Source organism: Lissotriton vulgaris, chromosome 7, assembly GCF_964263255.1.
Source record: "Lissotriton vulgaris chromosome 7, aLisVul1.2, whole genome shotgun sequence".
Classification (NCBI taxonomy): domain Eukaryota; kingdom Metazoa; phylum Chordata; class Amphibia; order Caudata; family Salamandridae; genus Lissotriton; species Lissotriton vulgaris.
This window is the reverse complement of record NC_141695.1, coordinates 842,202,029-842,229,776: the sequence shown is the minus strand read 5'-3', so window position 1 is coordinate 842,229,776 and position 27,748 is coordinate 842,202,029. Positions and strand designations below refer to the sequence as shown.

The following is a 27,748-nucleotide window of genomic DNA, read 5'->3' as shown; positions in this document are numbered from 1 at the left end:
AGGGAGAAAGAGGAGAACGATTGTGCTGACAAAAAGACGAAAGAACTCAAAACTAAAGTGTTGTTGCAACAGGCGTATCCTCCGCGTTCGAATCAGAATGATTCACAGCAACGTAATAGATTGCAGTCTCAATCAAATAGGTCACAACCACGAAATGATTCCTCCTCACAAAGATCGTCGTTAGGGTACAATCAGTGTGCCTACTGTAGACAGGAGGGTCACATAAAATTCAACTGTCCCGTTTTGAATGAGCGTTATAGTGGTAACACATCTAGAGGAGGTCGTGGTGGTTCTCAACAGACATCACGTGGTAGGGGTCGTGGTGCTCAGAACGATCGTTCCACTAATACTTCTGACTCCAACAATTGTTTTGATCAGCGTGGATCGTCGCAGGGGCGATCTGCTCAGTACAATGTAGATGATTATTACGTCGATCAGGGAACTGACGACGGTAATTACTAGGACAGCCATAGACATGGAGAGGGAGTGGTATCAGTTCCGGTTGATCAGAGAGGGCCTTACGTCGCAGTTGCCACCTCGGGCGTCGTTGAGCCTTTTCTGTTGGACACTGGTGCAGCGAAAAGTTCTATCATGCATTCGAAACTCCCTGGCGCACCTTTGTCTGGCTTAACAAATGTTTCCGTTGGATTCTCTGGCGCCCCTGTTAGCAATCCAGTTTCACGCCCTTTGTCCCTTACAATTGGGCCACGTGAGCTCGAAGCTCCGTTGATTTTAACCACTGGTTGTGGTGAAAATCTTTTGGGCCTGGATTTGCTGAAACGTCTGTATGCGACTTTGTATTGTTCCCCTGCGGGAGTGAAGCTTACTTTGGGTGAGAGAGTTACCTCTCCAATGTACTTGTCTCTCGATAAGCTTCCACCGGAATTGAGTTCTCTTCCTGCATCTTTGTGGGCAACAGGTCCCAATGACGTGGGCCTGCTTGACATCTGCCCTTATGTTGTCCATTTGAAATCTAACGTGCGGTTGCCACGTATTCCCCAGTATCGTATCTCTCTTGATGGTGAGCGAGCATTGTTGGCGATCATCTATGATTTGATCGAGAAAGACGTTATTGAGGAGACGCGGGGAAACGTGTGTAACAGTCCTGTGTTGCCTATTCTGAAATGTACTGATCCTTCGAAACCACCTGTTTATCGTTTTGTTATCGATTTATGGGAGGTAAATAAAATTGTGATTCCTCAGTTCCCCGTTGTGCCCGATATCACGGCGCTACTGACTCTGATTCCAGCATCGGCATCTTAGTTTTCGGTGATCGATCTGAAGAATGCGTTCTTCCGCATTCCGATTGCTGAAGAAAGCAGAGACCTTTTCGGTTTCTCTCTTGGTGGACGCAGCTTCCGGTTCAAGCGTGCTCCTCAAGGCTACTGTGAAAGTCCATTGATATACAGTCAAGCCTTAAAAGGCCAGCTAGATGCGTTTATGTTGCCGGCTGGTGCAGCTTTGATCCAATATGTTGACGACTTATTGGTTGCTGCAGACACCCAGGACATTTGCAAAATTGCTACGGTATCATTATTGCAGCATCTCTGTGACTAACCAAGCAAGAAGAAGACAAAACCTCTAGAGGGGCCTATATTTCTTTCAACATTGAATATATCCCAATGATTAATAAAAGAGATGCCAAAGAGAGATCCTTGAAGTGTTATTCAAACATGAAAAATTTTTATTTGACTATTTTGTCATTTTTTTAAAAAAAAAGGGTTTTAGAGACTCTTATATATAAATACATTTCATTATCACTGTGCAAATCAACATTTGTACATGCATTTGGTGATAATCCTATCATTCAAAAATGCCCTCTCATAGCAGTTGATCCTATTGATCACGAACACAAAATCACACATTAGTTATACAGTGTCAATAAAGAAAAAAAGACAAACCTAACATGAACAACTAAGCAAAATTGTACAAGACATTGAGTGACACAAGTGATAGCTGTTTTTTGCTGTGGGTTTACGATATAAATCGACTGTCACCGAAACGTACGTCAGCCCAACATCTTTTGTCCTGGATACGATTTGGTCAACTACATCATAACCAACAGAACCACCCCATCTAGGTTCCTATACGTACCCTCTTAAGTACACCTTAGAGCTATCACTTGTGTCACTCAATGTCTTGTACAATTTTGCTTAGTTGTTCATGTTAGGTTTGTCTTTTTTTCTTTATTGACACTGTATAACTAATGTGTGATTTTGTGTTCGTGATCAATAGGATCAACTGCTATGAGAGGGCATTTTTGAATGATAGGATTATCACCAAATGCATGTATAAATGTTGATTTGCACAGTGATAATGAAATGTATTTATATATAAGAGTCTCTAAAACCCTTTTTTTTAAAAAAATGACAAAATAGTCAAATAAAAATTTTTCATGTTTGAATAACACTTCAAGGATCTCTCTTTGGCATCTCTTTTATTAATCATTGGGATATATTCAATGTTGAAAGAAATATAGGCCCCTCTAGAGGTTTTGTCTTCTTCTTGCTTGGTTTGTCTCTCTCCTCTGGGCCTTAAAATATTTGGGAGAACTCTCTCTTCTTATAAGCATCTCTGTGACTTACATCACAAGGTGTCTCCTTCTAAACTTCAATATTGTTGTCAAGAAGTAACCTATCTAGGTCACTTATTGTCAAAGGAGGGAAGAAGGTTGACCCCAGAGAGAATTGCTGCGATTGCCCGGATGACTGTGCCAACAACTCAGAGAGATGTGCGTGCCTTTTTGAGCATCACGTCATACTGCAGACAGTGGATCCCGAATTTTTCACTGTTAGCGAAACCATTGGTGGCTCTTACGTGTAAGGACGTTCCAACTCCTTTACCATGGACGGAAGAATGTCAGAAAAGTTTTTCTGAATTACGTGATGCGTTGTGTTCGGCTCCTGTGTTAGGTACTCATGACTACAGTAAACCGTTCACATTATACGTGCACGAGAGAGAAGGTTGTGCGTTGAGTGTTTTGACGCAACCTTTTGGTGACAAGCAACGTCCATGTGCATATTTTTCCTCGACCTTGGACCCGGTAGCTAGAGCATTGCCGAGTTGTTTGAGAGCAACAGCGGCAGCTGCGGTGTCCATCCGACAATCAGCAGGATTGGTCATGGATAATATGCTTACGGTGATGGTTCCGCATGCAGTTGACACTCTCTTAAATCGTACAAAAACTCAGCACTTGACGAGTGCAAGGTTGTCTGGGTACGAGTTGACGCTTTTGGCAAGTCATATTCAGATAAAACGTTGTAATGTCCTAAACCCGGCGACTTTATTGCCAATTAGTACAGAGTCAGATGAAGTAACAGCTCATGACTGTTATTTAAGGACTGAGGAAGAAACAAAAGGTCGCGTGGACCTTAAAAACACTCCTTTGGATGATCCCGATGGGACTTTGTATGTGGATGGTTCATGTTTTAAATTACCGAATGGTGATGTCACGACTGCGTATGCTGTGGTAACTTTGAACACTGTTGTGGAAGCTGCGAGATTGAATCAGAATTCTGCTCAGGCTGCGGAGCTGATAGCTCTGACCAGAGCGTGTGTGTTGTCGAAAGGGAAACGGGTGTATGTGTTTACTGATAGTCAATACGCATTTGGCGTTGCGCATAGCTTTGGACGATTGTGGCGAGAGAGAGGTTTTATGACGTCGCACGGTACGAAGATTCAGCATGGACAACTTGTGAATGATCTTTTGGATGCACTTACATTGCCTAAGCAGGTAGCGATTGTTAAATGTAGTGCGCATCGTAAGGTGACGGATGACGTTGGTCGTGGTAATGCGTTTGCGGATGAGACTGCTAAGGAGACTGCCCGGAACCTTAGCACTAGAATGTATGTGACAAGTTCAGTTAGGTGGCCTGCAGAAACGAGTATATGTGAGGATACTATCGAGAGTGTGAAAGCGATACAGAATGAGGCCACCGAGACTGAAAAGGCGAAGTGGAAAGAAAGTACGGGAAAGTTGGATGCGAATGGTTGTTGGATTGATTTGTCGGAGCACAAAAAGTGGATGTTGCCAGACGCATATATGCTAGCTGTTGTGACAATCGATTCAGAAAAGGGGGGGGGGTGGTGGTGATGAACAGAGTGTCTGAATTGAGCAGACCACTCTTACCCAGTCCAAAGATCAGGGCTTGATCCATCACCGTTATTTATCTCACTGCCCCATCCCAGCTCAGAACCTGGCTATATGCAAATCAGTCTGTCCCTGGCCCAGTGCATCATGGGAACAGGGCAGACTAAACTACCAAGCCAATTCTTCACCAGAAAGGAAATAAGCTACCAGGGACCGGTTTCTGGCATTTCAGCCGTCTTCGGCCCGGCTTGCTTGAATCCTGATGGAGCAGTGAGAAAGGGACTCATGTCTGAGTATACCCTGCCACACCTATAGTGGCCAAAATCGATTCAGAAAAGGGGGTGGTGATGAACAGAGTGTCTGAATTGAGCAGACCACTCTTACCCAGTCCAAAGATCAGGGCTTGATCCATCACCGTTATTTATCTCACTGCCCCATCCCAGCTCAGAACCTGACTATATGCAAATCAGTCTGTCCCTGGCCCAGTGCATCATGGGAACAGGGCAGACTAAACTACCAAGCCAATTCTTCACCAGAAAGGAAACAAGCTACCGGGGACCGGTTTCTGGCATTTCAGCCGTCTTCGGCCCGGCTTGCTTGAATCCTGATGGAGCAGTGAGAAAGGGACTCATGTCTGAGTATACCCTGCCACACCTATAGTGGCCAAAATCGATTCAGAAAAGGGGGTGGTGATGAACAGTGTCTGAATTGAGCAGACCTCTCTTACCCAGTCCAAAGATCAGGGCTTGATCCATCACCGTTATTTATCTCACTGCCCCATCCCAGCTCAGAACCTGGCTATATGCAAATCAGTCTGTCCCTGGCCCAGTGCATCATGGGAACAGGGCAGACTAAACTACCAAGCCAATTCTTCACCAGAAAGGAAACAAGCTACCGGGGAGCGGTTTCTGGCATTTCAGCCGTCTTCGGCCCGGCTTGCTTGAATCCTGATGGAGCAGTGAGAAAGGGACTCATGTCTGAGTATACCCTGCCACACCTATAGTGGCCAAAATCGATTCAGAAAAGGGGGTGGTGATGAACAGAGTGTCTGAATTGAGCAGACCACTCTTACCCAGTCCAAAGATCAGGGCTTGATCCATCACCGTTATTTATCTCACTGCCCCATCCCAGCTCAGAACCTGGCTATATGCAAATCAGTCTGTCCCTGGCCCAGTGCATCATGGGAACAGGGCAGACTAAACTACCAAGCCAATTCTTCACCAGAAAGGAAACAAGCTACCGGGGACCGGTTTCTGGCATTTCAGCCGTCTTCGGCCCGGCTTGCTTGAATCCTGATGGAGCAGTGAGAAAGGGACTCATGTCTGAGTATACCCTGCCACACCTATAGTGGCCAAAATCGATTCAGAAAAGGGGGTGGTGATGAACAGAGTGTCTGAATTGAGCAGACCACTCTTACCCAGTCCAAAGATCAGGGCTTGATCCATCACTGTTATTTATCTCACTGCCCCATCCCAGCTCAGAACCTGGCTATATGCAAATCAGTCTGTCCCTGGCCCAGTGCATCATGGGAACAGGGCAGACTAAACTACCAAGCCAATTCTTTACCAGAAAGGAAACAAGCTACCGGGGACCGGTTTCTGGCATTTCAGCCGTCTTCGGCCCGGCTTGCTTGAATCCTGATGGAGCAGTGAGAAAGGGACTCATGTCTGAGTATACCCTGCCACACCTATACTCTGTCCCTCACCACCCCTTGTTGTAAATAGCTTTTGTGACAATGGCACATGGGTTAGCACATATTAGTGCGAAAGGTATTTGTAAGTTGTTGTCCCCCGTGTGGAAGAATGATGGTATTACGAAGTGTGCTGAAAGATTGGTGAAGAATTGTATGATATGTATGATGTACAACCCTGGTAAGGGAACCCCTACACCCGCTGGTCATTTTGCACCCCCTTCATGTCCCTTTGAAGTGATTCAGCTAGACTTCATCCATATGGAGCGATGCAATAACCTGAAGTACGTTTTAGTTGTGGTTTTCGCATTCTCCCGATGGATTGAAGCCTACCCTCTTAAAGACAACACTGCTATGTCCACTGCGAAAATTCTACTGAAGGAATATTTCCCTCGGTATGGAATGCCGCGAATTGTATGGTCGGATAACGGAAGTGAGTTTGTAGGAAGTGTAATGAAGAGTGTGTGTAAGGGCCTTGGAATTACTCAGAAGTTCCATAGTGCCAATCATCCCCAGTCAGCAGGTTTGGTTGAAGGGTATAATGGCACCCTTAAACTTAAACTAGCGAAGATTCAGGCCTGACGCTTTGCCTCTAGCTTTGTTGTCAACAAGGGCGACTGTACACTCCCGAGTAGGGCTTAGTCCCTATGAAATAGTGTTCGGCCGTCCTGCGAATGTTTGGGGGGTCCCTAGACCAAGTGTGTTTTCTAATCTTGAGTACCCAATGTTGATTGATTATCTACATGATCTGACTGCTAAACTGAGGTTAATTCATCAACAGGTCTTCGAAGCATTGCCGACGCAGGCGGAGGGTCCAGGCCACCAGCTCCAACCGGGAGACTGGGTGGTTACCAGAAACTTCGCTCGCAAGAAGAATCTGGAACCTCGTTTCACTGGACCCTTCCAGGTCCTCCTTGCCACGAGAACTGCTGTCCGCTTGGAGGGACGCAAGAATTGGGTGCATGCCACCCACACCAAGAAGGTACCTATACCTTTACCAGCGGACTCGTGGGTGAGGAAGGGCATTGCTTCATCTGAAACCGAAGGACTGCAGACCTTTGTACCTTTTAGTGACGCACAGTCTGTCGGAGAATCCTCAGTGCAGCAGAAAGACATTGTTGAACGTTCATCATCACACGACTCAAGATTGGAACAATCGACTGATCGACAGAACTCTGTTCCCTCTTCTGATCCCTTGTTTGACGAACAGACACGTCCTGGAAAGAGTCTATACTTTTTGCGATCCAATCCTAAAGACTAATAAAAGATTCGTTTCTATCCTTTTGACATTTACGTTACCCCTTTGCCACGATCAGTCTAAACACACGTACTATTGTGATTTTTGTAAATATTGAGTTTTTTCTACATGTGTTTTTGCCTCCACAGCTGAGAGACTCTTGTACATACTTGTATATAAAATACCTTACATCCAGGTGAACCGTAGGGCCGCGCGTGTACTTCCTTCTGGTTAGTGGGTCTTGACACTAGGTCAAAGGCCGTCGGTTCCTAGGAACTCCTAGGGATTGACTACTGCTACACAGAACGAAGTGCGTCAAGAAACGTTGTGGACGGTTTTAGGGGATGGTGTTCTCAGAAATTGTGGACTTGGAAAAAGCTCAGGCGCAAAGATTCAAACTGCAACAAATTACCCGTACAAAATGCTTTATGTTTCAGGTGTTCCTCCTTTTTCTAATTGTTTCCTTGTTATCGGCGAGTGGGGTGTATTACATGATGTCGTACTTCTTACCTCCTGCCATACCTACTCCTACTTCTGAACCTAAACCTACCTCCACTATATCCCCTCATTCCTTCCATATCTTACCCGAACATGAACAGGCTAGACGTGCAGAATTCCGAAATAATTCCTTTATTCAGCTCCTTCATCAGCACCAGTTAGTGGTTAACACTACTAATTGTTGGGTGTGTGGGTTAATGCCACATACAACGGATAAGGGAATTCCGTATCTGGTCCTTCCTTATAGTTCCCAGGGTTCAGCTCGAGCATTTCAAACAATGTTTCGAAGTGCACTAGATTCCCACCCCAATCGAGAGCCACGTTCTTCCTACCTCGGTCCTGGCTCGTATCACAAGCCTTTGGCTACAGCGATAGAGGATTTAGATAGGGATATCTATGACCCGTCGCTCATCTCAGAGGAAGAGGTACAAGCCTATAGGGTCCTGAGTAAGGTTGAGTATAGTGCGCTCGTGAGTGAAAAACAGCTTAGAAGCTCGCCCCCGATATGGGTCGTACCCCACCTTGGTAATTTTTGCTTAATTGGCCGTGGCCGAAGAACGAGAGCTCGTCTCGGAGAGAGTGCTTGCTCCGAGTTTTATATTCTGCCGATGCTCTCTTCCCCTGTGTTTCTGGCTGCCAAGGGTACGTACTTTGTCTGCCATGATCGTGCATATACATGGTTGCCTTCTGACTTTGTGGGCTCATGTTATATTGCAAATCTGTTGCCTCTGACGTTCACTGTTGATGCAGATTATCACAAGACTAGAGTTGTGAGAGGCGTGATTAGCAAAGAGGACACTGCCGGTCAAGAGGCAGGAGACTTTTTCAAGGGTTTCTTTCCGTTTTGGGGACCTATGGTTAATAGTAGGAACCTGAGACAATTGACTCGAGTGGTGGAATCGACAGCTAATATCACTGCCAGTGCCCTTGGTAATATCACCACAGAACTTCAGGCGGATAGGCTCATGACCTTACAAAACCGTATGGTTTTAGACGTTGTTTTAGCAGATCGAGGTGGAGTATGTAAGGTGATCCATTCGAGCTGCTGTATTTTCATTCCAGACAACGCTCCGACTGTCTATCAAGCCATCTCAAAGTTGCATAAGATCTCTGAGTCCATACACGTGGACGTAGGGGATTGGACGCTACTTGGATGGTTTTGGGGCCTGATGTCGACTTGGGGTTGGAAGATTCTGATGATCGTCGGAGTTGTTGCAGCGTTTCTGTTCACGTGTTGCCTTTGTGTGCAGTGTGGTCCTGCCTTATGTGGCCTTTGTGCTACGACGTGTATAAGACAGCCACCTGTTACCAAAGCTGCTCAGTTGGATAGAATTATGTTGCAGCAACATCTAGACGATCTGATGAATATCGAATATGATTCTGACTAGTGCTTGCCTACATGAGGGCAAAAGGAGCGTCTGAGGTTCCGTGACAATTGTAAGTGGTGTTTTCGACTCGCACGAATATGGTCGAGTCTGGTATCTATGAACCGCAAATGACGAGTTTAGTAAGTGTGCGCAGTTTCGCTGTGCTGACCTAAACCGTTCGTTTGTTTCGTGGGTTTCTGCATCCGAGCCCACGGGTTCCATCTTAGATACGGCATCCATTTTGTCTCTTGCCCTCAAGTAGCCAGCGAACGGACGTTGTCCGCTTCGCGACCCTGGGGTTCCCAAGACTCTTGCAGAAGACACATGTTCCTCCAAAAGTGTCTTTATGATGAGGGGGATGATACTGTAAGGCAGATGGCCCCGCTCGAGGGTCATCTTGCCGTGCCGGTCTATTGTCTTAGCCGTGCATCTCATTAGGCGCGTCTCTTTGACGCCTGTAGCTCGTGTTTCCCGAGACCACCCTTTTTACACCCTTTCCGATCTCCCCACTGTCCTGTCTTCCTCTGCACCTGTCCTTGTTCCTTCTTTTATCTGTTTATTGCTGATTGGAATGCACTAATGGTGGGAAGAGGGGCTTTTACAGTTGGGAACTACCAAATGTTTCCGCACTTATGTTCTGGACCCTGAATGCATCAAAGCGACCCCTCTCGGGGATAATGTTGGGAACCAAGTTGTAAACCTTTTTGTGCCATGTTAACGTATGAGAGAAATGTGTATAAAAGGAGCGACCTACAGTAGCAATTCGAAGCAGTCTCCTCGAACATACACACGCTGTACTTCCTGTGACTTCTGTCTTCCCTGCAGTAAATAAACCTCGAATCTTTGACGCCGAAGGAAGTGTCCCTTGTCTCTGTCATTTGTACGCCGGAACAGGTTACCCACGAAGGTTTTAGGTGTTGTCCCCTGGCACCGCTGGGTATTATAAAAACCCAGTCCTTCACTACACGCTGATCTATGTAAAGCTAACTATATGTCCCTTCAAACTGAGAAATATGTAGAGACTCTGAACACCAAAATAATTTAACTGAAATCAAAGGTTTGTATCCTCTCTGAACAATTGCATATCTTTGACACACACACTGAAGGTGCTGGGGACGCTTGAGATGTAACACATTTCGATTTGTGGGCATCCTGGAGCATGCGGAGGGGGAGCGCTGGCTCCATACTGTATGGGTTCCCAACAGCCTATCTGCCATTTTGGTGATAGAGATGTCACACAGAACCCTAGCGATTCTGCTCCTGCTGCCCCCCCTCCCCCCCCCCTTCAATGCTTCAGCACCCTTACAGCACATTTCCTGAATTATGGGGACAGAGATGATGTACTTCAGTGGACCCGGTGACATGAAGAGCCAAAATATGAGAACCTCCGGATCAGTATATTCCTAGATTATATCTTGAGAGTACAAAAACTTTGTAAACAATGGACAGCAGCTAAGCAGAAATTAGGAGTTATGAATTATAAATGGATGCTACTTTTGCCATCAAAACTCAAGGTGTGTTGTGAGGGTAAAACACACTTTTTCACAACCCATGTTGAAATGTGGGACTGCCTGGAGATATGGGACCAGTCCAACACCAGACCCCCTGATAGACACCGGGAGCCATAGGAAATAAACACAGGCAAACCACAGCCCCATCTACCCACAGGGACTCCTCACAAGATACCCAGATGATACAAGAGTGGTGGGCCAGCAGGGGGGCTCTATATGTGAGAGGGAAAGAGTGATTTGCATATATATACATATATATATATATATATATATATATATATATATATATATATATATATATATTTTTTTTTTTTTTTGCTTTTGTTGCTCATCGTTAATAGGACATAATTACAGGGCCTTGGGAACTGCAGGGCCACCCTTGAAGATGTTTTCATGTGGTTGGTACAGCTGTACAGCTAAGGCGAAGTGTCCTCCTCTAGTTTAGACCCAACCTACCCCCACGCTGGGGGAAACAGAACTGCCCGGGCCGTTGATGTCCCCGCTCTATTAGCTTTTACTTTAGTTCTTAGGATTTGATTTACATTACCTAGTTCAGTTTACTGAGGGGAGAGTAATGGAGATAGTAGGCAGACACAGCTTTAGTTCATATCTTATGTTAGTGTTTACTCAGGGAGAGCGATAGGGGTTATAGAACCACAGTGCAACCTCAAGTAAATAACCATACTTTATCACCAAGCCCGAACTTAGCTTATGCTGTGACTAAAGCGACAGACTATACTGATGTTGCATATCCCAGTGTTAGAGGTGGTAGGAGGTTAAGAGTCCCAGTGTCGCTATATAGACATATCTGTCAGGACCTCATCAAAATATTAAGATGTTTATGTTGAACATCCGTGGACTTAATGGGTAAGTCAAAATATACTGTGTTAACTTGTATCTTAGCTGACATGCAACACAAATTACTTTCTCCCATTGAACAAACCCTATAGATGTGGAGGAAACGAAGATTTGTAAATAAATGGAGAGTGCAGCTATACTCCTCCATTTATTTAACTTTTCCTAGGGGCTCTCGATATGACTGGCTTGGGGGTCCTATTTAGCCTTATTGTTCACAGCAGATGTCAAGGGGTGATATGTAATAGCATATGGACTCCTGGGTGCAAAAATTCGCATGATTAATATATATGTCCCAAGTACAGACGATAAGTTGTTTTACAGAACCCTAATGAGGCTCTGGTGACCTAGAAAGATGAACCACTTGTTATGCTAAGGACTTTAATTGTATCCTTGATGGAGACATCAACAGGTCCCCCCTCCACCCGCCGCAAACAGCACACAAAACTGGATATGGCATCCTCACTCTCTGAGGATATGGATATTCAGCGGTGAGATGTCTGGAGGGTTCAATATCCTCAGGATAAAGAGTTTTCCTGCTACTCCACCACTCATAACACGTATAGCAGACTTGGCAGAATATTAATATCACGCACACTCCTGGCGAAAATACTGTCTTCAAAATATCTGCTTAGATTCCTCTCAGATCACTCCCCCCTCAGGATGCACTTCCAGATAGAAAGACCTAGGAGCGTTATCCCCATATGGAGGATGTCGGTTGCAGTCCTACAAGATATGGAATTCCACTGAGATCTCCACATTCAATCACAACTATTTTAATTAAATAAAATTGGGGAAATATGGATACCTAGGCCAATAAATGGGAGGCTGGTATTGAGCAGGGAATGCCTAAGTAAGGTTTATGGCACTCATAGTCTGGTGGCGCAGTGGGTAAGTGCATCCACTGTAGGGGCCTGTGTTCAGCCTCATGGTTACAGGTTCTAATCCCGGTGGGTCCACTCAGCCTTTAATCCTTCCGAGGTCGATAAAATGAGTACCATTGAGTTGGGTAACAATATACATCTGTTATTCAGCGCCCCAAGACTTTCGGGTGATAAGTGCGCTATACAAAAGTACATGTTATGTTATAGTAAATTACAAACACAAACCCAGTAGGCCGCAGCTGAGCTTCAAGAAGCTGAGGCTGACATGTGACACCTCCAAATAGTTTGAAAACCCAATCCAGGATTCGTAGTGACATCAACGAGTTATTGAACCTACAAGATAAATTTACACTGTATAATTATAGACGTCCTAGATAAGGAAAGAGATAAAACAGACAGACTACTTGCCTGGCTGCTTCGTCAAGAGAATCCCTTTATCCTTATCACTCTGTTGAACACTAGAGAAGGTCAGGTGGCGCCAACACAAGTACAGATCAATAATACCCTTGCCAGGCATTTGGAGGCATAGTATGCAAGCCCTGCTTCTCCAGATGTTTCACGGATGCAAGTTATTTAGAAAACATTCAAATCCCTATCGAAAGACTCAAGGATGGAGTTAGACCACGAGTTAACAAAAGAAGAGTTCCTACAGGCCATTAAGGATATGCAAGGTGGTAAAGCTCTGGTGCTGATGGCATCCAATTTACATTTTATCGCGAATTCTTACCTCATCTTACTGAGAAATTACTAGACAGAGGACAGAGAGGTCCTGGAGCTAGTCTCAGACAGAAATGGAAGAGAGCCTATTTCTTGGTTCAAAACATTTCGATTAACGCCAGTTCGAGCTGACGCACTTCCATTTTTTTTACACCTTGTGTACTATATCCCACCACGTTTATGCAAAATGTCCATTAGTAGATTCTGTGCCTGGCCCAGATGTGGAGTAAAGGACGCACATTTCATACATATGGCACAGACTTTCCGAAACCTTATTGATTGTTGGCGAGAGGTGGTGCAAGCAGTGAGGCGACTGACGGCAATCAGAAAAGAGGACTTCACGGCCACTCTCCTCTGTCTCAACCTTAAGTCTCACGTCCTGGCTCCCACACACAAATTCGGTCACATTCTGGACCAAGTCTGGTCATCCCAGGACATAATCTCCCCCCCCAGTATCCTCCCATGTACATGGTCCGATCATTCCCTCATCTCCTTCTCTATCACCACTGGTTCCCCTCACAAGCCCCTTCGCCCCAAGAATGTTTTCTCCCGTAGTTGGAATCGTGTTGACTTGGCTTCCCTCTCTCACTCCCTTGCTTCTTCCTCCCCAGACCTCACTGGTATTCCCCTTGACTCACAGGCTGCAGCAGTTGGTAACTGGCTCTCTTCTGCATGTGATTTAGTAGCCCCCCTCAAGTTAGTCAAATCCATCCGCCCTCACGAGGCTCACCGTTGGTTTAGCCCGGAGCTCAAGACTCTTAAATTGGAGCTTAGACGCTCAGAGCGCCTTTGGCGCCGTAGTTACTGCCCTGACCACAAGGCCAAATACAAAATCCTTCTTAAGGAGTACAAGCAGGCCATTCTGGCCACTAAGACCAAGTACTTCTCTGAACAAGTGGCGCTCTCGGCCAACAAAGCTAAAGAAATTTTTTCTCTGGTAAGCAACTTGGCCACCTCTGATCGTGCTTGCCCTCACTTCACTCCCTCCCAGGCCCTCTGCTCTTCTCTTAACAACTTCTTTATCGAGAAGATTGTAAAAATTAAATCTAACATTTTGGTCACTCCTTTTACTCCTCCTCACTTTGTTCCCTCCGCGCCTAAATCCTCCTTCTCCTCTTTTCCTCCCCTCCCCTTGGACTCTTTTCTAGCTCTGCTCACCAAAATCAAGTCCGGCTCCCCCACTGACTGTGCCCCTGCCCGTATTCTTAAAACCCTTTTTTCTTCCTGTCCTGATACCCCTCTTTCCTTTCTTAATGCCTCTCTCTCTACTGGACTGGTCCCTTCTTCATTTAAATCTGCTATTGTTTCTCCCATTCTCAAAAAACCTGGTCTTGATTCTTCTCTTCCCTCTAACTTTAGACCTATCTCTCTTCTCCCTTATCTTGCTAAAATTCTCGAATCTTATGTTACTTCTTGTCTCTCTGTTTATGTTGAACAGAACCAGCTCCTGGCTTCTCACCAAGCTGGTTTCCGTTCGGGTCATTCGACCGAAACCGTGGTGTTGGCCGTCCTCGACGAGCTTAAGGCCAAGGCCGACGTCAATTCCCCCCAAGCTTTGATCCTCCTCGACTTGTCCGCTGCGTTTGACACGGTCGACCATAACATTCTTTTGGACCGTGTCAGCGCAGCGGGCATACGAGGTTCTGCCCTTTCCTGGATCACTTCCTTCTTGACAGGTCGTTCTCAAGCTGTTCATCTTCCCGGCTTCTCTGCTTCTCCCCTCCCGGTGCCCTGTGGGGTCCCCCAAGGTTCCTCTCTCTCTCCCCTTCTTTTCAACCTCTATATTCACCCTCTTATCTCTTTCCTTCTTGAGCTGGGGGTCTCTGTGTATAACTACGCTGACGACCTCCAGCTCGTCTTTGATCTTTCCTCTCGTTCTCACTCTCTATCCTTTTTTCACTCCACCATGGTCTTTATTTCTGGGTGGATGAGCGCCAACCACCTCAAGCTCAATCCAGATAAGACTGGGCTTGTCCTGATTGGCGGGTCATCCAGCCCCTGGTCCCCTGCATACTGGCCTCCCATTCTTGGCCCCCCTCCCACCCCCGTTCCCTCTGTTAAAACTCTGGGCATCAAGGTCAGACAGGACCTGTCCATGCATGGCCAGGTCAGTGCCGTGGTGTCCTCCTGTTTTCTTTCCCTCCGTATGATCCGGAAAATTTCTCGTTTCTTTTCTCTTGACTCCCTTAAAATCATTATTTCTGCCCTTATCACTTCCCGCCTTGATTATGGCAATAGCTTGTTCGCTGGCATCCCTGCCTATGAAACCCGCCGCTTACAAGCTATCCAGAATCAGGCCACCCGTCTTATCTTTCACTTGCCCAAAACCCATCATATCACTCCCGTCCTCAAATCCCTTCACTGGCTGCCCATTTTTCAGAGATCTCTGTTTAAACTAGGGTGCCTTGTTTATCGGGCCCTCGATCACTCTGCACCGGCTTTCATCAATTCTTTGATTTCCCGTCACATCCCCGCCCGCACTCTCCGTTCATCATCTTCCGCTCTCCTCACCGTTCCCCGCTTTCACAAATCTCGCACTGGTGGAACCCGTTTTTCTGTTCTTGCTCCCCGGTTCTGGAATTCCCTTCCTCTTTCTATGCGTTCGATCCCTATTTTTTCACATTTCCGTAAAGCGCTGAAAACTTTTCTGTTTGCCCTGGCCTACCCCTGTTAATCCTCCTGGCCCTGTCTGTTCGGTTCTTTAGAGCTCCCAGCGCCAGGAAGCCGTTTGGCCATCGTGCGCTCTACAAATATTTTTCATTCATTCATTCATTCATTCATTCATTCATTCATTCAGGAGTCTACTATTAGAGTTATTCCTAGTCCCTAACACTCGAAACCCAAAGCAGGTTTGTGTCTTTGGTCCCAATGCTGGGTAAGCAGTAGCAATACACTGACTGTCTCCATTGAGCCCCGCATATGGCATCACGGGTGAGGGGCATGGTGGAATGAACAGGTGCAGAGTCCTGGCCTTTGTACAGACCAGAAACTGATGAATGACCTGAAATCTGGACAACTTGATCTGATGACTGCCCTCTGGAATCAGGAGAGTTGTTTAGGTGAAAACGGATGGAGAAGTCCTACTCCTCAGCTATACGAAGACTACATATATCATGGTGACTGTTGTTTGATATGGAGATATTGAATGTGTGGAGGCGGGAGACTCTGACAGATGTATTTGTCACCGATACGATATGGGACAGTGCAAACTAAAATATTTCTTTAGTTGTATGGTTAAGTATGTACAAAACAATGTTGTATATGGAAATAAGGAATGTCGCAATGGGGGCGGTGCAAATTCTATGTATGTTTGGACAGTCTTTAGTCATGTTGCTCTGTGATAAAAAGTATTAAATAAATATATTTTTTAAAACCTTTAAACTGTCTTTCTCACTACGATTACTTAGTTATTTGGATTCCAAGACCCCATCGTTTTTATTTTGATCGTAAACAGGCCCACTGAGTAGAAGACCAACTTTCTGTGGGGTTCTCTGGTGCTATGAAGGGAAGCTCAGTCCAGCAGCAGATGTACAGATGAAGTCCAGATGAATTGTCCTTTACATAAAGATGTGCTATGCTTTGGCCAAGAAGGAGTCTCCTGAGTGCCTATGGCTTATTCTACCAGAGCTACAGCCGCCACTTCACTACAACCTTGGCCAGTGCCTTTTCAGTGCTGGATGTTTGCAATAGGTGTCTGCGCACACCTTCATCGGGCACTACTGCCGTGACTTTCAGATCCGCAAGGAGAGCCATTTTGCCCGCTAGGCTTTACATTTACTAGTGTTAAGTCCACTCCTCGGAACCTCCACCTTTCGGTTGCTACTGCTTTGGTATCTATTCAGAAGTGGGGATTCTCCAGGTAGAAATATTTATTAGAAGGATAAGTTACTTCGCTTTAGTAACACTCTTTCTGGTAAATACTCTAACCATAGATGACTTATCAACCAACCCTCCTTTCACTTGTGTGGCGTGACCCTCTAGGCATTGTTAAGGTCGCTTTTGCAACTGTGCCTGTTCTCAATCTGGTACTGACCTTTAGCGTCCAAGGGCAGGGATTTTTTCTTTGTGAACTGACATCTGCATGCAAGTGTGGCATCTTTATACCGCCCTGTGGGGTCACTTCTGGAGTTGGGACAAGACCATGGTAGAGTTTGTGGCAGTGCAAGAGCAGTTGCCGGGGAAAAGTTCCCATATCAGTTTGGGGCCAGGGGTAATTCTAAAGGTGATGAATCTGTGGTTAGATAGAGAATCTCCCAGAAAGAGCGTTGTGGACTGCTGTTATTCATTGTGTTCCATGCATATCTGTGTTGTAAACCTGGTTGTGTGTGTGTGTGTGTGTGTGTGTGTGTGTGTGTGTAATAGTGTTGTACAGCTTGTTTGGTGCAGTTGATTCTCTGTACACCTGTGCTGTACAGCTTGTTGCATGAGCTGCTGAGTTTTACAGCTAGTTCTGTGCACGGCGCAGTCTTGCACAGTCTGATCCATGCACAACCATGTGTCATATATTCCTTGTACAGCTATGTTGTACAGCTGTTTAGGGGCACAGCTTTTTTGTACAGCTCATTCTGTACATGTTCAATTAACAGCTACTTCTTGTATGTCTGTATTGTGCAGTCGTTTATGCGCATGGTATTGTTTTTTTTTTTTTTTAAATTTTTGAAAACCTTTATTGAGACCAGAACACACAGCTATTCAGCCTGACATCCCGGAGGCAAGGCAGCAAAAATAGAGGAGATCAATAGTGTCAAACATTCGAGACAGAATCATCAAAGGTTAATTTTATGATATAAAAACAACAACAGGCGCCCGCAGGCGCGAAAGTGGCAGTGTCGATAGTGTGACGCTGGGTGTCGGGGATGGGTAGGGAACAAGGCAGAAAACACTAAAGAAAGGCAGATTGCAGGATGGGAAGGAGGGGGGCGGGGGAGGTATCAGGAGATAGAAATAACATCAATGCTCAGTTGGCGTCACAGGTCAGGGAAAAGCGATATCATGTTGATCAATTGGTTCGGGCGGTTGACACACATTTCCCCTATATTCGTTCCATGCTCCCCAAATTTTCGTCCAAGTCCGGGGTTTCCCTCTGGCCACATAGACTGTCTTTTCCCTAACCATACACCAGTCCATGTTGGCCTTCCACTGCACCAATAGAGGGGCCTCAGCCGCGCCCCACCTCTGGGCTATGTCCCTCTTCGCCACCATGTTCCCAAGGGTGACCCACCTAGTCTGTGCAACGTTGTGGTCGGACGGCTCCCATACATTCAGGAGGCATCGACGGGCCTCCGCCAGGGATGCCACGCCAGTAACCTCCGCCATCACTCGGTGAACCCTTCTCCAGTAGGATGTGATCACCGGGCATTCCCAGAGGATATGTAGGAAAGTGGCAGGAGCCCCACAGCCCCTACGGCAGAGACCGTCAGGTGAGAAACCCATACGCATCAATCGGGGCCCTGTCACGTACACCCGGTGCAGGACCTTAAACTGTACGAGGCGAAGACGGGAAGAAATGGCAACCTCCTTAGGAGAGGAAACCGCACTCTGCCAATCCTCGTCGTCCAATTCAAGGCCATCCGCCCCCCACTGATCTCTTAAGCCCAGGAGGAGGTCTGTGCGTGTATTAATCAATTTCTTGTACGAGAGGGAAATTGCACTGTCTGGCATATGCCCATCCAAGACTCTATCTTCCAGCGGGGAACTTTCGGGAATGACGCCGTCCGGCGGAGAGGCCGAGAGCAGGGCATGTCTCAGCTGCGCATAACGGAAGAACTCCGTCGCGCCCAGCTGGTATTCAGCTTGTAGCTGGGGGAAGGTCTTAATCAAACCCCTAGAGAGCATGTCCTCAACCCTACTAATGCCAATGAGGTCCCACTTATCAAAGCCCTTGGTGTGCCACAGCCTACCCAGGATGTCGGAGTCAAAGAGGGGAGTGAGCCTCGTGAGCCTATTCTGCCATCCCTGCGCCTTGGTAACCGCCTTCCAGGTGCGGACTGCCGTCCGGGTGGGACCCGTTAACTTGCGGTCGAAGGATTTGGAATACAGGGCACGGTAGTAATTACCGCCGCCCGTCAACCACCTATCCATAGCGTATCCGGGGTTCACCACTGGGCCGTAAAACCCATGGTTCAGGGCAGTTAGCTGCGACGACCAATAATAACGGCGCACATCGGGGAGGGCAATGCCCCCATCATACCAAGGGAGCGTGAGCTTGTGGAGGGCGACGCGGGGGCGACCCTCCCAGAGGAGATTACGAAGAAGGCCTTCGATCTCACGGAAGTAGCGGGCCGGGACAGGGTCTTGTGTGTTTTGTAGTGCGTACAGGAATCTGGGCAGAGCCATCATCTTAAAAAGGGCGGCCCGGCCAAGGAGGGAGAGTGGTAAATGGCGCCAGCTGTCGACATCACGTCGCAATCGCTGAAGGGGAGGAAGCAGGTTGTGGTCATACCGGAGCTTGGCATTACCGGATATGTAGATACCCAAGTATTTGAAACCGCGCGAAGCAATCTGAATACCGCAGCCCCTAGGGAGGCGCGGGGTGTCTCCCTTGAGAACATACAGAGAGGACTTGGCCCAGTTGATAACCAGGCCAGAGTACCGTCCGAAGAGTTTGATGGCGTCACAGGCCACGATAAGGGACCTGCAAGGCGAAGACATGTACAGCAATATGTCGTCAGCATACAAGGAGACCCTGTCCTCAAAGCCAGGGGCCCATTCGATACCCTTCAAGTCGGGATGTGAACGCAACAGCGCTGCAAGGGGTTCGAGGGCCAAGGCAAACAATAAGGGGGACAGGGGGCAACCCTGTCTGGTACCGCGTCGTAGGGGGAAAGGCGCCGATAGGCGTCCGTTGACTGTAACATTGGCCATCGGGTCGGCATACAGGAGCTTCACCCAGCTAACGAAAACCGGTCCAAACCCGAGTTTGGCCAGAACCGCCCACAAGTAAGGCCATTCAAGCGAGTCAAAGGCCATAGTGGCATCCAGGGACGCCAGCACAGCCGGCTCTGCAAGAGTGTGGGCCCGGGCCATAACTCCATGAAGGCGGCGCAAGTTCAGGGCAGTGTTACGGTGGGGGATGAACCCAGACTGATCGGGGTGTACAAGACCACCAATGACCCCAATCAAACGATTAGCCAAGAGTTTGGCAAGGACCTTGGGCTCCGCATTAAGGAGGGAAATGGGACGGTAAGAACGACAAACGTCCCGTGGTTTGCCCTCCTTGTGGATGACCACGATGGTGGCCAATCGTTGGTCCAGGGGGAGAGAGCCCCTCTCAAAGGATTCCAGAAACATCTTACGGAGATGCGGGGAGACGGCGTCCGAGCGGATTTTATATAGTTCTACTGGTATGCCGTTAGGCCCGGAGGCCTTGCCGGAATTAAGTGAACGGATCGCCAGATCAACCTCGTCCGCGGTGATGTCCCTGTCTAGGTCCTCCCTTTCTTCCACGGAAAGACTGGGCAGGTCGATATCAGAAAGGAAGGCCGCCGAGTCCGCCTCCGAGCAGTCCGAGGCAGACTCATAGACCCCCCGAAAATAGCCTGCGAAAGAATCCACAATGGCGCTGGGATCCGTGAGGACCGCACCGCCGTCACCCAGAAGCTCCGGCACCACCCGACTGGCCATATCTCTTCTGTCGAGCCAAGCCAACAGCTTCCCGGCCTTGTCGCCCACATCATAGATGCGACCTTGCTGTTCCTTGGCCAGGACAAGAGCGGCATTAGTGGCCAGAGCGCGGTACTCCGCTTGTTTCAGCGAGAGATTGTGGAGGACCGAGGGGTCCGGATCGGACCCCAGTTGGGCCTCGAGGCGTAGCACTGCCTGCTCAATAGTCAGCATAGCTGAGTCTCTGTCACGACGGGTAGCAGCAATTAGTGCCTGGGCCTCACCACGGAGCACCGTCTTAAAAGCTTCCCACAGTGTGACGGCCGACTCCACCGAGCCCACATTCTCAGCGAAGTATAGGTCAATAGATTTGGCCAAAAGGGAGCGGGTCTTGAAATCGCGGAAATACCATGGATTGACTGCAGCTGGGCGCTCCGGCAGAGTCACACCAAAGTCAAAGGAGACCCATAGCGGGGAGTGGTCTGAGACGCCCCGAGCAAGAAAGCGGGCCTCGGATACGGCAAGCGCGTCCGAAGCCAGCGTAAGGACATAATCGATACGCGAGAGGCTCCCGTGCGCGCCCGACAGAAAGGAAAATTGACGGAGCGTGGGGTGCAAAAGTCGCCACACATCCACCAGCCCAGTAGACTCAAGGAAGGACGGCAGCCACAATTGGGGCCCACGTAGGTCGCGGGGTGGTTGACGATCAAGGAGACCAGAACAAACTGAGTTAAAGTCACCCCCCACAATCAAACGACCAGCCGGCATAGACAAGATGGCACCACCAAGGTCCTGAAACGTACTAGACTGAAGCCCTGGGGGGACGTACACAGACAACAACGTAAGGGAACGCCCTTCCCATCTCCCAGCCACGGCGGCGTACCTTCCCCTATCATCAATCACGGTGGTTTCTATCTCTAGGGGAAGGGACGCACGCACAAGAATTCCCGCCCCCCTGGAGCCGGAAGAGAACCCCGAATGCGCCACCATTTTGTATCCCTTGCGATTCAGGGCTTTACAGGCGTTGCCCACCAAGTGCGTCTCCTGAAGAAGTACAACGTCTGGCATATGTCGTTTAACCAGTTGTATAACCACCCCTCTCTCGATGCGATCACCCAACCCGTTAACATTCCAACTAAGAATCTTCAACACCCTACCCCTCATCCCTCCACTGCCCGCCCCACCCATCCCCCATAGACACTTGCATCAATAAAAGTCCAGGACAGCCATTGTCCATTTGCCACAAAAGAGAAGAAAGAAGAAACACAAAACAAAACAAAACTGCACCCAACCAACCCCCCACCCTGCACCCCTGCATTAGACTAGAAAGCCCCCCCAACCAGCAGTGTGCCTGTCGCCCCATAAACTACTCTACCGAAGACCCAGAGGAGTAAGGAATCCCCGTGAAATCGTCCCGCCACCCACCATGAAAACAAAGGAGAGATTAATCACACCAAAAACACCATCTCGGCGGTCATTCGAGGCAGGTGTAGCTCCGGCTCCCAGTTCATTCTTGCCGCTCCGCTCCGCCCGAGGCGCTTCCGACATCCTCCTCCTGCTCAGCCCGCTCCGGTGTCACAGTGTCCAACCACTCGCTCACATTCTCCGGATAGTCAAAAAAGTAGGCACGGCCTTTGAATTCCACACGGAGCTTCGCTGGGAATTGCATCGAGTACTTGAGACCCATGTCCCTGAGGCGTCTCTTGACTCCCGCGTAGCTCAACCGTTGGCGTTGCACCAGCCTGGTGAAATCCGGGTAGAAATGCACCTCCGCATTCTGATAGTGTAGTGGCCCGTGTGACCTGGACGCCTGGAGGATCGCATCACGATCCCTGAAATTGAGAAGGCGCGCCACAATTGGTCGTGGCGTCGCCCCCGTTTTAGGTGGACCCCCTGGCACACGGTGGGCACGTTCCACTGAAAAGAAGTTGCTCAGTCCAGAGGGCGCCAGATGTGTTTTGACCAGTTCTTCCACAAACAGGTCCGCTGCGCCATTCTCGGCCCCTTCCGGAACCCCCACTATGCGAACGTTCTGCCGCCTGGCTCGCCCCTCAAAGTCCTCCAGCCGCTTTGAGAAAAGATCGGCAGCCGATCACAAGTTCCGGACCTCAGTTTGCAATTCAGAGACATCCGATGTCAGACTAGTGGTCTTAATGTCAAGCGTTCTCACACGGTCATTCGTCTTGCCCAAGTCGGTCCTGATTAGGGAAATATCAATGGCCATGGAGTCCACTTTATGGGACAGAGTCTCATGCTGCTGTACATCGGCACGGAGGCTGGTGATGGCGCCCATGATGTCCACGAGGGTGAGATCCGAGCCGTCCGGCGGGCCAGACACTGGGGCCCCTTTAGAGATGGCTCCCGACGTAGGTGGCGATTTAAGATTCACATACCGCTCCATGCGGTTGTTCTGTGTCTGCGGTTTGCCCCGACCACCTTTATTTGATGTCCTGTCCGGATCGCCTCTGCCCGCCATGATGGGGTCCCATGAACAAAGGACAGGCGGCAGCAGGTTAGGGTCCACAGCCGAAAGGCGATCAGATCAAAAAGTCACAGTCAGGTCGACGAGGGCAAGGCAAGCACGCAGTGTGTGCACCAAGGAGATGGCAGGCAGGGTCCGTGTAGTCAGGGCGAGCGAAGTGGCGGAGTGACGAAGTCCGGATGGACAATGGCACCGTCACGGAGCGGAGTTCAGCTCGACGTAACTTTGCTCAGGAGTCACCGATTTGGAAGCCGATTGCACTCCCCGCCTCAGTAGGCCGTCAGCATTACAGTGCCACCAACGTGGACCAGGATTTCAGGCAGGATATTTGCGGTGGATCGGACGGTCCACGGAGCTCCGAGCTTACGCGGCCATCTTGGTCGCCCGCGAAGCTCCTCCTCGCGCATGGTATTGTTAAATAGTAAGGGTGGGCGGAATTTGCGTAGTCCCGCTATGCAAAGCTTGGCGAAACAGTAAAAAATCTCAGCGAGCACGCAGAGTTCCGCGAACACTTGTTACGGCCATTCGCAATGCTTTTTCCTGTTTGCGAACGCTTTTTGTGTGCTCGGGGGAAAATATCTTGCAAACACGCATTTTGAAAGCAAGAACAACCAAACTATTCCGCTGATCGTGGAATTTTGGGCAATTTTGCGTTCTCCACGGAACGTGAAATTACTCAAATTCCGCGAACAGTTCAGAATTTACCGCCCAGGCCTATTAAATAGCTGTTTTCACGCATTGTACAGCTTGGTGTTGCAACCATCTCTGTGTAATAAGATCATATATAAGTGGTTCAATGCATAGTGCATCATGCAGGTGTTTCTGTGCATAAATGTGTTGCCAGACGATTCTGTTCCTGGGTGTGTTGTATGGGTAGTTAATGGTTCCTTGCATAGAAGCATGGGTAATAAAATACATGGATGACTATATTGTATGCATGGTTTCATGCACATTGCCTGCTGCATCACATTCACAACTGTATTTTATCACCCAAATTGGGGAGTGGGTAGAGGCAAAGGACCTAATTTATTTTCTCACAGAAAGGGCATTGACCCGAGTCCACAGCCTGATGTCACAGTCAGCCACCTTAGACGCCAACAGCAGGGGAGCATCTGATTGCCCCTACTGGAAGCAACGATTGTGATGGTGCTGGCTTGGCAGTGGACGGTAAATGGTGTCACTAGCTGCAGGGGTGTAGCTACCATTGGTGCAGCAGGTGCAGTGCACCAAGGCCTAGAGCCCTGAGGGCCTCACTGCATCCTGCATCCCACGACACCAGCTGTATTTTACTAACCCAACAGCAGCAAAAGGGGCCACTTTCTTTGCTTGCACCAGGGCCTATGGCATCCATGCTACGCTACTGATTAGCAGCCTCTGTGGATCCCAGCCTCAGTGCGAGCCTGGGGCCAGAGGAAGTGCAGAGGTCACTCATCAGTGATGTCTCCAGTTAAATCGGACTAAAGATAAAGATCTGATTTCAAGGTCTATATCAAAATGTGTTGAGTGCCCAGCGCGATCTGTAAAGTTGCCCTCACTGTCTAACTTTTACGTGATTGTTTGTAATATTCCCACATTTAAAGCAGACCTCAACCTATGTCCTTCTCAATTCTCTGTTTCTGCAGGAGATCTGGAGCAGGCCAGTGATGTGAAGAGGATAGAAGACAACTCCAGTTCACCAAAGAAAACCAACCAATCGGCCATTACTGTGACTGGAAGAAGGTCTGAGATCCAAAACAAGTCAAAGTTTAACAAGTCTTTTCCCGACTCTGCCGACAGGACCAAGAGCTCCCCAAGCAGCCGGAAAATTCGAAACTACAACGTGAAAGATTGAATGCCTCCCCGGTGTCCCTCGATTATGTACTCATTCAACAATAGGGCTGTTGCTGTCTGTTACTCCTGCTACAGAGTGGAGGATCTGTCTGTTACTATGACAAAAGCCCTACTGCAAAGTGTTGATTGTGTCCATTACTACAGTGTCTGCCATGTCAAGGAGTGCTGTTGCTGTCCATTACTACTATGGGAGCCATGCTGAGAAAAGCTGGTACTGCCCATTACTGCTATACAGGAGATACACTGAGAAGTTCTGGTACTGTCCATTACTACTTAAGGATCACTGTTGAGAAGTGCTGTTGCTGTCAAATACTGTTATAAGAGCCATGCTGAGAAGTGCTGGTACTGTCATTTACCGCTACAGAACCCCAGTTCAGAAGTGCTAGTGCCGTCCATTATTACTATAGCAGCCCTGCTGAAAAGGGTTATGTTGTTTTGTTTTGTTATGCAGATTTGTAGAGTGCACTATCATCTGGGAGGGTAACCTGGCGCTGAGCAGGTTTGAGTCTAGCCCCACCCAGGGCCTGGTGGGACTACTCAAAAAGGCATTCCTTCAGCTTCTTGTGGAATTGAAAAATTGAGGAGGAGGCTCCTATGTGTAGCAGCAGGAAATTTCACACTTTAGAAACGATGTAGCAGAAGGCTCAACGTCCGGATCTGTTTTTCTGTTTTTGCTGGATTATTGCAAGTAGGAGGCTGAACGAGCGGAGGTGTCTAGAAGCTTTGTGAAAGCAGATGCGATTGTTGAGATATGCTTGGCCAGTGTTAGGTAGTGCGGGCGTGGCTGAGGAGTGTGAATTGTGTTAGTTTGTGCATGGAAGCCAATAAAACTCCTTCAGTTGTGATGAAATGTGAATGAAGCGTGGAAGCTTGAGTGTGATTCTTGCTTGATGATTGCTTCTGAGCAGGGCATGCATGACAGGGATCAAGTATGCGTTGAAGAGGGTCGGGCTCAGGGAGCATCCTTGCGTATCTCAACAGATGAGGTTGTGGATATCCAAGAGGTACAGTGCCGACTGACTAATTGCGTCCTTCTAGTCATGCAGGAGAAGATCCATCTGAGCGCGTGTCCTTGGATTTCAGTGTTGTGTAGGCGTTGGATGAGGGTGGGTGGGAGACTGCATCAAATGCTGCAGAGTGGTCGAGGAGGGTGAGGACAGCTGTGCCTCCTCTACCCAGAGGTATGCAATGTCATAAGTGGCAGTAGAGAGGGCAGTTTCCATGCTGTGGTTGGGTCTGGAACATGACTGAGTGGTGTTGAGGAGTTGGTAGTCGTTGAGGTATATAGTGAGGTGTTTAATAATGATTCTCTCCAAGACATTGGCTGGGACTGTAGCAGGGAGATTAGCCTGTATTTGGTGAGTGTGGTAGGGTCCGCAGAGGGTTTATTCAGCAATAGGAGTACAGTTGTAAGTCTCTAAGCATCCTGGAAAGTCATGGAAGAGGTGGAGGCATTCAGAATGGGTGTGAGCATGGCATTGATGGGTTGCAGTCCTCTGGAGTAGGCGTGGTGGGAGATGGGGTCCAATGGGTCCCATGATTGGATAGACTTTATGGTGGCTGCAGTTTCTTCTGGGGTGATAATGGACAATGTGGTTAGCATTGGTTCTCTGGATAAGATAAATGTGGATACTCTCCATGACTACTAGAGCAACCCTGGTATAAAGCACTGGTACTGCCCATTAGTATTCTAAGAGTCCTGCTGAGAAGTGTTGATATTGTCCAATATTAATATAGCAGGCGTGCAGAGAGGTGCTTATACTGTCCATTACTACTATAGCAACCCCGCTTAGAAGTTCTTGAGCTATCTAATTTTACTATAATAGTCCTCCTGAAAAGTGGTGATACTGTCCATGCCTGCTATAGGAACCGCACTGAGAAGTGTTGGAGCAATCCTTTACTACTGTAACTGTTCAGTTAAAAAGTGCTGGGCTGTCAATTTCTGCGATAGCAATCACACTAAGAAGTGCTGGTACTGTCCATTACCGGTGTAGCAGCTACGGTGAAAAGTGCTAGTACTGTCCATTACTAACATAACAACTCTGCTAAGAAGTGCTGATGGCCCTGTTTTGCCAAAATGGACAATAGCCGCACAGTGGCGAGTTACCAAAATGCATTTATCCTTTTCCAGGACTGTGTATTCTCGATTTATATGTCCTTCGTGGTAAAAATCCATTTTGTTTACTATTTGGGAACTTACTTGACCATTATAACCATTATACTGCTCGGGCATCAGATATAAGGCATGCAGACAAAGCTGGTTATTCGCAGACAATCCATTTAAAATAAATTGAGCAAGCTTTTGCAAAATCATATCAGATTCCACTGTCCTCATGTGTTGTAACACACCTCTAATACTGCTTCTTAGCCCAGTGCATCCAGGGAATTATCAGCTTTGGGACTTACTGTACCTTCTGCAGAGACACCAGTGGAAAGTTATCATTTCCTTACTCCCACAGTCACCTAACAGATCTTGTCCTCACTGGTGCCATTGAGAGTACCCCCTCTCCCTGTAGTGACACTGTAAAGGCCTTTCCTTACTCCTGAAGTGGCAAACGAATCAGGTGACGCAGCTGAGCAGCCTGCTTTCCCCAGCAGTGACTCAACTGAGAGGCCCCTTGAGTATGAATAACCGAATGTTGAATGATCCCTACAGTGAGAAAAACTCAGATTACATAGATTGGGGTAATAAAGGTGGGGTGCGGCAAACAAAAAAGGCTGTTGGAAGAACCAAAGGAGCCCTGAAAGACGCATGTAGAGAAGCCAACTGACAGTTTTTTTGGGAAGAATCCTCCTGGCAGGCTTGTCAGAAAAAAAGACAAGTGTAGGCTGTGGTGCTGGCGCAATGTTTAGGGGTGGGTGCTGCTTCATTTTACTAAAGTCACTTGGGCTGTAAAATAACTAAGAGTTACTTAACGTGCAAGTGTGACAGATAAGCCAAATCCATTTAGGTTGAGGATGGGGTAGTCTAGCAGAGCGGCCAAG

At 48.0% G+C, this 27,748-nt stretch overlaps 1 protein-coding gene across 1 annotated transcript in view; it reads left to right on the top strand.

Moving 5' to 3' along the window:
* Window positions 1–24,764, top strand: part of CCDC57 (coiled-coil domain containing 57) — an 817,765-nt gene extending 793,001 nt beyond the window's left edge. The window contains exon 20 of the mRNA XM_086931199.1: window positions 24,556–24,764. Coding sequence (XP_086787325.1) covers window positions 24,556–24,764 — 209 coding nt within the window. The remainder of the gene's footprint in view (window positions 1–24,555) is intronic.
* Window positions 24,765–27,748: the final 2,984 nt, after the last annotated feature.